The sequence below is a fragment of the Lycorma delicatula genome, chromosome 4 (genome assembly GCF_047948215.1).
Source record: "Lycorma delicatula isolate Av1 chromosome 4, ASM4794821v1, whole genome shotgun sequence".
Classification (NCBI taxonomy): domain Eukaryota; kingdom Metazoa; phylum Arthropoda; class Insecta; order Hemiptera; family Fulgoridae; genus Lycorma; species Lycorma delicatula.
Window position 1 is genome coordinate 186652109 of NC_134458.1, and position 16576 is coordinate 186668684.

Consider the following 16576-nt stretch of genomic DNA (forward strand, 5'->3'; position numbering starts at 1 on the left):
TTAGAAACAGACTTAAGTAGAAGTCAAGATAGTAAAATACTGGTCATTGAAGTTTGATAACAATAAAATCTGACTAAATATCAACAAAAAAAAACTATAAATTTTTCTTTAATTCTATGTTTTGGGGTAATTATGCATACAATATTTATTTTATTTTAATAAAATATTAAATTTTTAAATAATTATTTATTATTTTAATATTTAACAAATGATACAATAAAAAATTATTTTCTCTTACACAAATTTGAAATATTATTTTTTAACTAATTTTATCAGTTGTGTATCGGAGTTACACAGATATTGCTGGGACATTGGTAATTCAGTACTCTACCAAACCAGTTATAACTTAATATTAACGACTACTCAATACTACCAACGGACATCATTCTACTGTTGAATTTTAATCAACAACGCATCCTCGATTGATCTAATGAATGACTCATGAATAAAAAAAATCTAAAAGTACACTTATTATATGAACAAGGGACCTGATGAAAGTCATCTATGGCTTTCAATTAATCTATTGAGCAGAGTGATCTTGACCGATGATGTCACTGAAGAAGAACTGTGAAAATGCTAATCTTTTTATCTTTAAAAAATCCTGTAAAATAAAATATCATTTTGCAAGCTTTTAGTTAGGAAGTTTGCCCTCTTAAATATTGGTCTTATATAAATTTACTATTTAATCTTATCATGCAGAAGGGTATGATACATGAACTATGAAGAGAATAATCCAGCTAAACAGTGATTACAAAAAAGTGTAATAAGAAATAAGATAAAGGATAATATCACAATATAATTACCTGCAAGCTAACAGTTTCCCACAAAATGGATTGAATCACAAGAAACGTTTAATAAGTTTATCATTATACGAGTATATATATATATATATATATATATATATATATATATAGATATACCAGAAGCCCAATAATCTCCTTATTTTATAAAGAGATTAAAAGTTGAAGATATGTGAATTGTAATAATTTGATATTATTATTTGTTTATTTTCTACTATCAGTCAATATTGTGGGAAACAGATATTTAACAGAATGAATGATCTGTAAAAAATGAGTCGCTACTTTCACCCTATTGACCCCAGAAGTAGAATCAAAGACAAATAATACAAAAAAACAATGATTTACCTAAGATTTATAGATGACAGTGTTCAAAATGCAACCAATATTTTAGTATAAATTAGATAAGAAAAAGTAGTTAAGGGAAAGACTTTCTCTAAATGGACAGAAAAAGAAAAAGATGTAAGAGTTGTTGACTTTAGAATGTGTGTGTGTTTCTAAGTGGGGAGGTAGTAGAAGTGTCTAGTTAGATGGCTGAATAAATTCAACTAAAAATGACAGGAGGGTATAATGAGAGTTGGTGGGGGAGAGAAGTGCACCCATAAGCGTGGGTGTCCTTGAAAAGGCGGCACTTATAAAACAGAGACGCAAGTTTGTTGATGCACTTCCCTTGTGCAGACCATCAGGAGACAGTGGTGTTAACAGTAAGTACATCATAATTATTTTATTGAAACATACACATAGTAAAATGAAAAGCACACAATTTATAAATGTACACTTTATATGAAATCAATGATATTATAACCACTATAAATAGTAACATAAAAAAGTTTAAGTAAATAAATTTCAAACTGCTGCATAATAAAAAACAGTACAAACAAATTCTGAATTATTTACATATCTTAATCTGTAAGAAAATTAAAAAAAGCATTTAGTAATTTTCTACAGAAGATTCTTGATTCAATTCCCAATCAGACTTAGAATTTTTCACGTGCTAAAAAAATTTATCCTCATTAAAATATAATTGTAATTGGAGACCAATCTGTAGTTTTGAAGTGAACAAATAAAATAAACACTTTTTAGTTTATTTTTAATAATATTAGAAGGTAAACATTAAAACAACGAGGTATCAGTTCGTCTTTTTTTTAATAAAAAATTTTTTATAATTTGTTAAAAGCTTTCTAATTAAATTACAATACTCTCACAATTTCAAACATACATCACTTTTTTTAGACAGTATGCAATAGAAAAAAAATTGAATTTTATGTATACTGAAATGAAAATTGTAAATAAGTTATGATTATTAAATCAATTTGATTATATTTTTATTTTATTATTCAGAAAAGCAACATTATGAAAATATTTTCAACATTTCTAATAAGCTGTATGAAAATTTTTATTAATTTAATTAAAAACTTATTGTACAGGGTCTTTTTGTTAATATAAAATTGTATATCTACCAATTGAAGAAGAGAGAAAACGTTTTTTGTAAAATGTAACTCACAAACTATTAATTGTAAAAATTGATGAATGATTTTTTCTTTTAAGTTTTATTCAATAATATATTAAATAAAATCAATAATTTTTTAATAAAAAAATTAATTAATGTAATCTATTATCAAAGTATTGAAAATTGGCATAATATTTTAATTTAAATAATAAAATCGTCAATTCAATTGAAATTATCAGTTGGTCAGTTATATTCTGACTGTCATTGATCTGCAGTTTTGTAATTTAAAGAGCTTACTGAAAAAAAGGCAATTCTAATGAATAATGATAAAGCATTACAAAAAAACAATGTACTCATGAGACACAAACATGCAGATTTCACATATAAAAATCTCTTTATGTTTACAGAATTATAGATACTCTACATCACCCTTAATTTTGATTAAAAGATTTTCACGGACGACAGGACATACTCCCAAAAATATTAATTTAGAAAAAAAATCACTTTAAATTTCCTAACACTTTAAGCTTTTAACCTAACATTTCTAATTTATTTATCTAAATGTTGATCCAACTATATGTAAAATACAACACAAACTGAACATTTACATTTATTAATTGAGTTCAAAAGAACAATTTAAAAAAATATATAATTATCACAAAGCAATTAAACACTATATAAAAAGGTATAGTTTTTACAACTTTTAAAATTCCAATAACAAAATTAAATAAAATTTACGTTTGGAGATGTTAAAAAACTTAATGTTATCAAAAATAGGTTGTAGCCATAAAAATATCCCAAAACCTTTTATGTAAGCCCAGAATACTTTGAAAAACAGGCATAAAAAACATTCTTGTAAGATATAAAATTAAGTAATATTTGACTATAATTCAGTTATTAATGGAATAATATTTTAATGTATTTTGGATAATATTAATTCAAATTTAACTAGTCTGTTTCCCCTGGAGTATAATTTTGTTGTTAGTAATGATAATTACATTTAATGTTTGCATTTAAAAAAACTTAAGTTAATAAATTATAAAACAATTCGGGTGTAGGTTTATTGAATTTTTAGGTAAGCAAAATTGTACTATAAGCTCCACAAAATCCCAGCAATGGATATTGGAGGCCAACCATTCCTTTCTATACAATGGGTATCACACAAAGTTGAAGTAGTCTATTAACTTTACTTTTATATTATTACAAGATGCAAGAAGAGTTTTTCCAACCAACTTTCTTAAAATTATAATTACAAGGCATCTAAAACATTTGAAGTGTATGTAATACTAATCAAGAGTTACTTCAGTTACTTTCTCTAAGAGTAGTGTTATTCATTAGCCAATCCCTACTGTGAACAGTATAATTTGCCATTTTTATGACTAAATAATCATATGAATTTCTATGGCTTGGAATACTAACAACCAACAATACATTCCAAGTTACTGAAGAAGGTAATGAAAAACCACTTCATTCTTCACTATTAAGCCTAACATCGATGCTTTTTATTCTTAGAAAACTGACTTATATTTCATATCACATCACCAAAAATCAGTAGGTTTGGCTGCCAACACATTTAAATTTTTACTGATAAAAATGGAATATGGCACTTTTCATCAAAAATTCATTAAAAAAATATTATTATTGCGCATTTATAACAGAAATAGTAAATAATTATCAATTTTAATTATTAAATCAATTAAAAAAAATAATGATAAATACTACTGATGGCTATTATCCTTGAGTACTGAGGTTAATTCAAGAAGTGGATAGAAATTATTACATGATAAAAAGAAATATCAAACTTCTCAAAAAGCCTTGTCTGCTAAACAACAGAATTCAAGCATGCTAAATACCTCATAAAAAATAAAACAGTAGTATAATCTAGATTTTACAAATTCATTTTTAATAACTTACCAGAGAATCGTAATACAAATTAAGTGCTATAACAATAATAGTTTTAGGCACCTGACATGAGACACATGTCACTTTCAAAATAACATAGCAATTCTTAAGAATAACAAATATCCCATCATAGGCTTGGCTTACTAAGGAAAGTGGGATGTGAAGTGATTTCTTGATTTCTTTTTTACCAAACCAAATATACTGTAGCTTATCAGCGTGCCAAGCCCACCAAAATGCAGATGATATCTGATATTTTACATGTGTCAGCCAAAATATTACTTATAAGAAATAAATTTATACTATACCTAGGAGATTTTTAAGTGAACATAATTTTTAGAAAGAAGAAATAAAATACATAATTCTAAATTGTTACATTAAGTAATTAAAAAAACTAGTTATCACATCCTAGTAAAATAATAATTTTAACAGATTCTTTTTTTGTTATGAAATTGTGGTTATGAATATTAAATAATATATTAACATTAAATTTTGTCGCTGAACAGTTAAACCTTTTACTATAAACTTCATTTCATAATAAACCTTATATAATTTAGCAAAATGTAATATAGGATGGTAAAGCGCCCACAAAAATTGTGATCTTAAATTTTAATTCAGTTTTTTAAAAAATATTTTTAAATTTAATTCTAAAATAACATATATAATTAGTTCCTAATTTTAGCTTACTTTTTATTTTTTTTTAATTTATTCAATTACATCCGAAAAACAATTATAAATCAGAAGATTTTGTAGATTATATATGAGAATATAGGGAAAAAAGTAACATTTTAGTAACTAATATCAAAATATTTCTTATGACCCCCAAAAGTATTAAACTATCATTTGAAAATGCTAAGTAAAGTTAAAAGTGCATTGAGGAAAGGTAAATAATAGAGATCATAAATTTTCCATCATTGAGAAATGTTGACAAATCAAGCCCTAGCAGTACCATGTTAAATTTTAACATACTCAAATCTCTGTTTTGTGCTTTCTGATGACAACTATTTGTTGCTAGACTTTACTTAACAACATACCTTAGCCTGGTGAAGCTATTTAATAACACAGCTATATGTACATTATCAAAATCAAGGAATGAAGCTATTTACAGTTCTAACTAAATCATTACTAGATGTTCCAAGGACTTCTTATAATTACAAAATATAGCAATGAAAACTGTTAAATATTCTCATCATGAATGAACTATTTTTAACTGATTATATAATCATTTTTCACATTGTCATTACATCTAAAAAGTATACAACTTTAACTTAACTATCAGCAAAAGTTACTTTATACTATTATAAACATCCAATGTATTTATTTCTGAATGATACTCTTCATAAAACATTTTTGCTTTTTGGGCTTCTCCAGCATGAGGTTGATCATTGCCATTAATTAAATTAATGGCAATTATCATTAATTTATTTTAATAAATTAAATAAAATAAAGCTACTTAAATCTATTTTTAATTAACTACACAATTAAGTGAACTCAACCTTTCAGAACAGTGTATTATCATATCAAGCTGACAGATTTATTTTTTCATAAAATAGCTCCTAATATATAAGATTATAAAATAAATAACTACATAAACAAAAGCATGTTACAATAAATACTTATTTTCAATTTTTTTTAAATAATACTTCAAGCTGAGAAATTTTGTATCATTAAACCAAATTTGGATTACAGTATAAGCTATTTCATTCCAAATTAGATAGGTTTCATTTATATATAAATGAAAGTTTGAAAAATCTTGAAATGTCATACAGTCTAATGAAATCACAATAAGTGTGAAGTGTAAAATACAAAAATTTATTTGTAATCATTTTAAATGTAAATATTAATAAGCTAAAATAATATATACAGAATAATTTCATTTAAAATAAAATAAATTCTGAAGAAAATAGATCAACAAAATAGAGGACTGATTTAAAATACAATCACTATGGACTCATATTACTTTGAATGAAAGATGACTATGATTAACACAATACTGGAACAACAAAAGGCAACTTACATTCATACATAAATTAATGCATCTAAAATTTATGTAATCTTTAATTTACTGGAAATCTAAACCTTTTGATTAAAAAAAAAAAAAAAATGTATATATAAAAGTAATTCTACAATTTGGATTTTATAATACTGTTCAAACATGACATTTAAAAATTGGACAAAATTAAAAAAGAAATAGGTTTTAGTTTCATAAAAAATAAATAATGTATATTTTTAAAATATCCTGATGCTGAATAAATTCAAATAATCAACACATCCAGATGAATAGAGTTACACAATAACTCCATTCTCATACTGTTATCAATCAGAATTAATTTTTAAGCCCTGCTATCTTGCATTTTGATGTTTGACAATCCTGATCTGAATTATTTTTTGATACTAATTTCCAAAGAAGAACTTATGGGTAGAGCAAATAAACCGGTAAAAGGAGAAAGCCTTAATTAAATTGATAGGTCAAACATATCAATACATAATAGTCTATTAATGTATATATAATATTTGCATAAAAAGGGTAAAACAGTTTAACCTAATTTGATAAGCATCTTAGCCAATAGTTAGACTTTTTGTACAGCCACAAGAAAGGAAAAAGGTCCTTAGACAATTCTATGCACAGAACCAACCTTTCTCCACCACAGTACAAATATACCAGTGACACAGAAATCAAACAAATCTTTATAATCATATCACGGTTCTGGTGTAGGAAAAGCCTGTTGAACGACATCAAGGATAAAGGGATAAGATAAATGAGAAAGGGATATAATCTTCTCAGATGAATTTAAAACAAGACAAACCCTGTCAGTACATATAGCACCCTCCAAATAGAAGGTATGCATCCCAATAATTCCTTTGGAAAGCAAGGTATCATTAACCATGGAGGTGTAAATTATGGTGAACTATTTTCAATTACCAGCTTAAATACATACAAAAAAAAATCTTTTTCTCGGATATAAAACTACTAGAGAACAGGCTCAGGATTCCTTAAGGAAAGCCTCACCTGTCCCCAGAATTGTTTTATGGGAAAATATTCATAAATTGTTTTTTTTTTTTAATTTCTTCTCATACTAGTTACTAAATCTACCTATCTACTACCCAGTAGAATCCTTATTCAGTAATTAATATTTCATAAATTTTACAATAAGTAATTTAGATTGAATTTAAACTTTAATTTGCATTAAAATTTTCCAGCATAGAAGATTCAAAACAATTTTATATAGACTTTTCTGAAGTGAAAAATAATTAAACCTTATGAAATAATATATTAACACGACAGTTAATAAAGAGATGTTCTACATCGTACAATACCAAGCATTTCTTAATCAAAAGAAAGAAAAATGAACTTATATGGATTCATAGAAACTACATTTAAAAATAATTATAATTATGACAAAAGGAAAGAGGATGACAAAACAATAAAAAAAATAAAAAAGTAGAAGATAATAACTTGCAATATTGTTATTATTACTGTTACTTATACATTAACATAGAACCATAATAAAATTTGCATTTCAAGTAATAGCAGATAAGGAAGAGAAAGTAAAACATATGTATATATGTATTTGTAAATAGTTATATATACGATAACACAATATTGTACATTGTTCATATTATTAACACATAGCCTGTATTCATTTGGTTCTATTTCAATGAATATGTAACTAAAAATGTTTAATGTTATAATTTTAAAAACAAAATATTGTAACCATAACAGAGATTGTATACACTGATAAATAATAATGGAAGAGTTATTTTTATAATTACTATTATTTCAGACATGCTTTTACGTGTATTCTTATGAGAAAGATGAGATGGATGACATAATAGGTGAAAAAATACCTCTCTTGCTAGGAATCAAATGATTTAGAAACCACTACGCTACTACTACATAAACTGCTGCCCATTTATTAGTTGTGTTGATTACATCTTTAATAACACTTTTTTTAAGTTCTCTCTGGCATGATTAGCCATCAATACAGTTCTTAATTTCAAAAACCCATCTTTTATTGGGGGGTGACTTAGTTCTATTTTACTAATAGATTTATACAGCAATTCTTGAAGATCCATGATAATTAGAATTAACTAAAACATTTAGAATTAATTTAAAATATATCCATCATAGAAATATGTTACATTCTAGGCATGATAACGTATGTAGGACAGCTCTTTTAAGATGTTATTCAGACTTGCTTCTTATTTTTCTTTTATTTTAAGCAGAATTAACTGTTATAGTTATTAGCAATTAAATGTCAACAATATAAAGTGAAATTGTACACATCACTATTTAACTTTGGAAATCGATGAGAATCAGTCTATTAATACACGTTATATAAATTGGATTTTATCTTTGCTTCATATCCTTCAATTTCCAGGATGGTAGCCCCTGCGATTGCAGATGTTATGGATATAACACAGCTATATGAAATGCTGTTTACAGTTTCACTCAGAACCCAACTTCCATCTTTTTAGTATAAACTCTTGACTTATAATGACTAGTAATAGTATACAATTAAAAAAAACTGTCTGAAAGTTGCTTTCATTTTGATACATAACAACAAATAAACCTATCTTCAAACAACAAGAAGTTAATAGAATCTTAACAGTTTATATCTGATTCTTATTTCTTACTTTCAACATCTCATCACGTAGTTTTTATAAATATTAAAAACAGTACATGAAAGACCACACCCTTGTCATGTACCTCAATTTATTAGCATTTCATCAGGTACTACAAGGTCTGCATCAGTAAGCATTAATATCCTTTTATACAAAGTTACAACTGCAATTCTTTAAGTTCTCAGAGTAGGATACTAATTGTTCTGAAATGTAATTCGTAACACAATTCCTGACCATTATAACAAAAAATATTTAAACATCAAAATATGTTAAATAGGTTTTGAGATTGTATTCTTAGAGTCTCTCAATAATTTTATTAATTCTCTCACGCAGGGTCTCCCTTCTTTGAAACCACACTGATAGTCCACTGTACTGTTTGAAACCTAATCTGACAATGTCTGATAATAAAACTTGTTTATTGTGACAGTAAAATGAATTTCTGAAACTGAAAGTAGTAATCTAAGAACTAAAGAAATAAAATGCTAATGGTCAAAGCCATTTTTAATACACTGATGGCCCATGTCAGTGAAATAATTACAGAGTGGAGTCTTTAGTGTATATTGTTGACATTGGTGTTTAATGGCAATAGCAGTTGATAAAAAAACCAATTTAAAAATCTACATGAAAGTGCTCTAAACTACTTTTTTATAATTAAGATTTGAAATGTACTTCCCATTTTATATTAGAAATATAAGAATTAAAAAAAACCTTTATTATTTATAATTAATAGTTAATAATGCTTTATTCCAAAGCTTATAAAGTTTTAAAATGTATTAGGAAGTGAAGAAAGATATATTTAATAATACAACACAGTGTTGAGTACAATACAGAGTGTGTGTGTGTGTGTGTGTGTGTGTGTGTGTGTGTGTGTGTGTGTGTGTGTGTGTGTGTGTGTGTGTGTGTGTGTGTGTGTGTGTGTGCAAATGTGGACACACATGTACACATTCACTACATATATGTATGTGTACGAGTGTATACATGCGTGCACACTCATATACATACACATATGCAAATAGACTGTGGAATCTGATTACATAATATAATTTAATAATTCTATTCAAGGTACAATATGGAAATAACTATGGAACTTTCCCACACCATGGATAAAACAAAAAAAAGTAATAATGATAAGTAGGAATAATGAGTTTGCATGTAACCCAAACATGCAAACTTAAACAAAATACACATAAAAAATATAATTATTAGAAAATAAGTTAACACAATAACTACTTCAAATTAAAATTACAAAATATCACTAAAGAAATATTTTTAAATATCAGTAATTTTTAATTATTCAGAAACAATTAAACATTCTTGTAGTATACTCATTATATACATAAAACTTATTTTGTAATAAACAGACACATGTGTGTAAACTCTGCTGCTAAGGTTTAATGATAAGCATCACTACTAATTAATCAGTTGTGATATAAAATGTCTTCTAACATAATTTCAAGTTAAATATTTTAAATTTCATTTTAGAAGAATAGTTGTGATCATTTGGTATTCAATTAATGACACGACCTCAGCACAGATTACGAATATTTTTAAATTATCAAATTATGATGGATTAACAGACTGTGTGTAGCAAATGCAGTAAGTGTGTAATTAACCAATTAACAAAAATGTATATTTGGTATAAAAAAGGAAATTGTAAAAAAGGAGAAGAAAAATACATACACAGTAAAAAAATAAATTCAACCAAAAAAAATAATAAATCAGGTAAAAAGTGTTTAAAAAGTGTAATAAATATTTTTAAAAAACCTTCAAAAATAACAGAAGAGAAATGTTACAAAACAGAGTAGGTGCAAATTTTAAACTATAGGTGTGCTTAAAGTAAGAGGGCAGGGCCAACAAAACAGAAGACACAGAATGTTCAGTACTTCCACTTTGTGCATTACCTGAAAAATTATTTCTCTAATTTACCATACCATTGACCATTAACTTTTATTGTTGTTTAATGGTTTTAATTACTGCTGCAAAGTTTCAAGGTATTTTAACACCAATAGTTTTTAATTTCTATATTTTTAGATTTGAAGGGATTTATAAAACTAGATAACCAAAAAACGATTACTATTATTATTTTAAATAATCAGCTTTACAATCTTATAAATGTTATCACTGCATACATAAAAATGGAAATCCTTTTAATCGATCTATTTGGCCATCAAAACAGAACAGTTCATTAGGTATCAATGAAACTTGTGCACTAATTTGGTCATGGCTGCAATTTAAATGTACACAGTAAATTATTCCAGAAATATATATCAATAGATACATCCATTCTTTCCCAGCACCATTTATTTCATTCTCTTGCTTGACTGCCAGCTGTTTTAATGACAAAAAATTAATGAGAATATAATTTAATCTTTATAAAAAATTTTGAACTTTTGTATAAAGATTGGGCAATAAGTTGGAACTTTTTTGTTATTAGTATTTTACTTATAGCAGAGAATTGGTTGTGGCCAATGTTTTTGTACTTAAAACATTGGCCACAACCATAATTAACTATAAATAAAAAGTAAATAAAATATTTATTAAGAAATAAAACAAAAACATGTGATTATTATAGGCAGGTCTCTAGACTATTAACATCAACAGAAATAATAAACAACATTTTCAAATTTTCTTAAAAATTCAATGTACAATCTACCATAAAACAGTTTTAATAAAAGGAAACTGAAATCTCTATAGGTTGTGGAACTTTAAAAATTTGAATGAGCCATTTCAGATAAGTTGGATCAATCACTTTTAAGAAGTTATTTGCATAAAAAAAAAAGTAAGCTAGTATGAGAAATAGTAAAGTAAATAAAGAAAACATAATTTTAAAAGAAAAACATCAAAATAGAAAGTTTGTCATAACTGTAAAAAAGTAAATTTGTTATCTCTTTTAAAATAAAATTTGTTTGACAAAAGATATGATTCATAAAACAGCATCTAACTTGAATGTGAGTGAATATTTTAATTTCACTGCCTACTGCTGTCAAAAAATAGCTGAAAAATAAATTTTTACTTCATTCTATTAGTTATAATATACAACTATAGTTAATACGCATGTGCAGACACACATACACACACACTAGAGAACTTGAAATAATCAAGCAGATGGGCGATGAAGTTACCAATTCAGACGGGTGTATTTTTCAAAACTTCAAGACTCTCTGGAGAACCTCTCAATGTTTCAATCGAAATTTTATGAAAGATGTCCCCTCTAATTTTTTAAGGAGAACCCAGTACAGGTCTCAAAACCCAGAAGGCAAATAAACTGGATTCACCTGAATTGGTAAATAACTCAGCTTCAATTCCTCAGTGTCAAGTAGAATTTCTTTATTAAATCTGTTATTTGTTTAAGCCAAGGAATAGTAAACGGAAATATATATATGTATAAAAATTTGATATGATTTGTGTTATAAATATTATTAAAATAATACACAACTGACTTCTAAATAAGAATTAGTTGAAGTAGTTATCACATACATGCTCACGACATGTATAGTAATTGCATTACAGATATTTTATTTTTATTAAATATTTATTATTTTGGTATATTTATTTATTTCTAATTGAAGGGTGTCTACATCAGTTGATTTTTAATTGAAGAAAATTAAGAATATATTTTTAAAAATGTATTTTTTATTTGACAATGTAATAGAACAATTTTTAAAATGTTCAAGTATAACAATCATTTAATTCTTGTTAACTGAAGGGGATGTAAGAAATCAGAACTTTTAATTTGAATTAAATATTAATTACTTCCTATACTATTACAGTGTAGAATACTGCAATTATGAAAAACATTGACAAGGATCAAAATTTTGGGTTTCAAATTTTTTATTTCTTGATATTTTGAGATCTCCCGAGTCCAAGAATATAAACCAACCAATAGATATAGTCCATATATATGTGAGAAATCTTTTGAAATTTATTTAATTTAATATCTTTGAAACAAGTGAACATATTACCACAAAATTTGGGACGGTGACTGTGGTGTATCGGGTATTGATGCAATTAATTTTTTACAAAATTGGACTAGGGTTTAAGGACAGCTCTTCTTTAACCCATGGAGGTTAAATATAGCAAGCAAAGTTTTGCAATCATGTTGCCTGCCAGCTTATTTTCTTTAAGCATTTAAATTTTTATTAACTGAAAAGGTTTCAATATTTTACTAATTAAATAAAAAAAAGTATTTTTTAACCTAACTGGTCTCCTCTTATTATTCTTTTTTATTTATTTTTTTTTTACTTATATAAGAATAATGGGTTGAATAGCAAATTTATTCCTTATTAACAGGGACCCAGGGGACACTATTCTTTTTGACAACTTTCAAACTTTTACTTGCCCTTATAAGTAAAACATATCTTTTAAAAAGGACAGTTTAAATGTTACAAAAACCTGACGTTTGTGATGAGAACTCAGGGGCAAGGAAAGCTAGATTGTTTTGACAACACTGAGTACTTTATTTGCACCCAACATAGAACATTTATGAAAAATAACAGAATATCACAATGTTAAAATTTTTTTCAATGTTAATCGAAGAGATTCTGGAGAGGGTATGAAGCGATACTATCAAACTGAATAATTTTCTTCCCCACCAGTTGAATGAGAAGTTAAAAGTTTATTGAATCCATAAATATTCTCATAAGCTGTGTAGTTGTGAAGAGTTGACAATGATTCATTAAAGTATTATAAACTACAATATTTTAAAATCTGATAAGTTGACTAAATATCTTAGCTGTTGCCAACAGTGGATAATGTGTACAAAAAAAAATCCTAGGTTTGATTCTTGGGTCACCCACAGTTTCATTTTTCTCAATAAATTTTATGCATACAGCTGATTATTATTACAATAAATGAGTCAATAGCAAAACATAAATTTATATTATAAATTGATATTTTGTTTTGAGATAGCCATAACAAACATTTTTCTAATTAATTTCTATTTTTATCTTTTTCTTTTGTAGATTTCAAATCACAATGTTGAAGTGCTGTTTATTAGTATTATTAGTATTAGTGGCTCTTTCACATTCCCGACCTCAAGATGAAGCACCTATGCCAGTAAGTAAACTTTATCTGCAAATGTAGATTAGAGAAAATTTAAATACATGATAGTCATTACAGTTCTCTCTGTTCACTAACTAATGCAATATTTAATGCATTAACTGTGAAACCAAAAATTTAGATATATTAATTTTTAAGCATAGTAAAAGATTGATGAAATTCATCAACATTTTATTGATTTGATAAAATTTGAATAGATTTTGAGAACATCCAATTATCTAATTCCTGTAAATTTTCTCATTATTTTAGGAACCAAACTTACTAGTTATTAGATTGGCCAAGACCCCATCAATTTGAGTGCCTTTTCTAATTCTTTATGAGTAAATCTAATAATTGAGTAATCACTTGTAAAATAGCAATTTATCACCATTTAAGATATCAACAATTTATTACATAAAATAAAATAATCTTACTATTGTGTTTAAATATTAAAACAGGAACATAATTTTAAAAATATATAGTAATGATTGCAAGGAAACAAAGTAACAGGACTTTTAGATAGAAGCATCATATGTTTATGAAGGAGTATGATATTCAAAATTTGTAAAATGGATTATGTACAAGTTCAAATTTATTAAAAAATAAACTAAAAAGTAAGAAATAAACAGCTACCTAAAACTAACCCTTAACTTTGTGTCAATTTTAAAATGTCATATTTTTAGAAATATAACATAATTTTTTACTTTTAAGTTTATTTTTTAGCTAATTTTATTAGAAATATAGGTATCGTAGGTAAAAAAAGGACAAAAAGAAGAAAGAGTAGGCACCCACATGAAAAATAAGTCATTCAGAAGAAACGCAAAAGTGAGAAACTGAATATAAATAAAACAAGAAACAGATAAACTAAATAAAGAATAATCCCCAGATGTGGGGATTTTTGTAAAATATTCCCCACATCTGGGGTTTTAAATGTAACCTTAAGTGGCTGGAATATGGGACTGTGAACCACTTTTTTCCTTTTTTAACTTATTCTCTTGAAATTTCATCAGATAAAAATACTTTGAATAACAGAATGACTTTTTACAACAATATAACAATCCATCACTAAGTTGTTATGATGATAAATAAATAAAAATATCTTAAAATGGTCTTTATGATTATATAATTTTTTCAAGTAATAATTATTCAATTCATGTTATAATGATCTGGAAAATTTACTTTAGAGCAATGCAATGAAATTCATTTACCAGATAAAAATAATCATGGGTATCAGTGCATTATCTTATGCAGTTCAAAACAAATGCATATCTTGAATATATATCTTATAAAAAGATACTCACAGGTTGAATTAAGACTTCCTAAATGTTTGATGCTGATTAAAAGTAATAATGACTCAGATGAATCCAAAGTGTAACAGCTACTAGCTGCAGCTTAGTTCTGCTACTAGCTCAGCACTACTAACTGGTGAACCATAACAAAAGTGGTATGACATGAATGAAAACTAACATTTTTAATTTAGTTAGATTTTTATTATTTTATTATTTTGCATAGCTGTTACCACTAACATAAAAAATAAATTTCTTAAGGTATTAAAATATTTTGAGATACATTATTAAATTAATTAATATATATTAAACATATTTTTTTAATAATTTCAGTACCAGTATGAATACAAAGTAGAAGACCAAGAAAAACAGCTATACCATGGTAAAGAAGAGTCAGGAAATGAAGCTGGAAAAGTTGAAGGAAAATACTATGTATTGTTACCTGACAATCGATTGATGACAGTAACATACTCAGTTGAAGGTGAAAGTGGTTTTATACAAAAAACAGAATACCAAGATAATGCCCAAGTATTTGGATAAAACCTTGAACTATATTATAATTTATGGAATTATGTAATATATTTATTTTATATTCCCAGGAAATATGAAGATTACAACTGATATTTATTTATTTATTAAGTTATTTATTTTTTAATGATGTGAATATATTTATTTCACATTTAAAGTTAATACAATATTTAAATGAGTGAGATTTAAAAATTTAACAAAACTTTATTCAAAGTGCATTGCTTAATTTTTCTTATAACTTTTATATTTAATTTATTTAAATTTTTCTAATTTATGAAATTATCATAGAATTTCTATTACATTACTGATATATGGTTTTTCATAAATTTACATTATATATATATATATATATATATATATATATGTAATATTAATAATGCCATTTTAAGCTCAAATTTCATTAAACCTATAAATATTATATTGATATTGTTTTAAGGAGCATAATATTCATAAATATAGATTAGATTTATTTATTATTTATTATATAAACAAAATGTATTAATACTTAATTTTTTTTATATTTCAACAAAAAAATTTTATATCATAATTTTGGTTACCAAAAAAAAAAAGCTAACACTTTTTATAAACAAAATAATAATAAAAAAAAAATTATAACTTTTATATTTGTAAAATAAATTTTGTATTATATGTATATTGTTTTCCCTTATTCTACAGCAGATAACCTATTGTCAGATTTTGTTGGTAATTGTAACTAGCAAGAATTTTACAGTTTATTTCTACTTGATATTACATAATGATTACTTCTTGGACCATATAAAATTGGTGTAAAAATTTCCCCTCTGCCCCTATTCACTATGATAACTTAAATATCAATTAACACTGAATAAACCTTTTAACTGTGTTAAATCAAGTTTAGCCTTCTAGAGGAAGACTGCCAACCACTATTTATTTTTTTACTATATTTTTTCTATATTCTAGTATATAGATTTTAC

At 25.7% G+C, this 16576-nt stretch overlaps 2 protein-coding genes across 2 annotated transcripts in view; one reads left to right on the forward strand and one right to left on the reverse strand.

Moving 5' to 3' along the window:
• Positions 1-16576, reverse strand: part of LOC142322769 (uncharacterized) — a 173689-nt gene that overhangs the window by 125186 nt on the left and 31927 nt on the right. The gene's annotated exons all lie outside the window — the stretch shown is intronic.
• Positions 1438-15896, forward strand: LOC142322994 (uncharacterized). Its single transcript, XM_075362091.1, has 3 exons — positions 1438-1501; positions 13734-13827; positions 15429-15896. Exons 2-3 carry the CDS (start codon positions 13747-13749, stop codon positions 15633-15635), a joined length of 288 nt encoding a protein of 95 aa, XP_075218206.1. The 5' UTR covers positions 1438-1501; positions 13734-13746; the 3' UTR covers positions 15636-15896.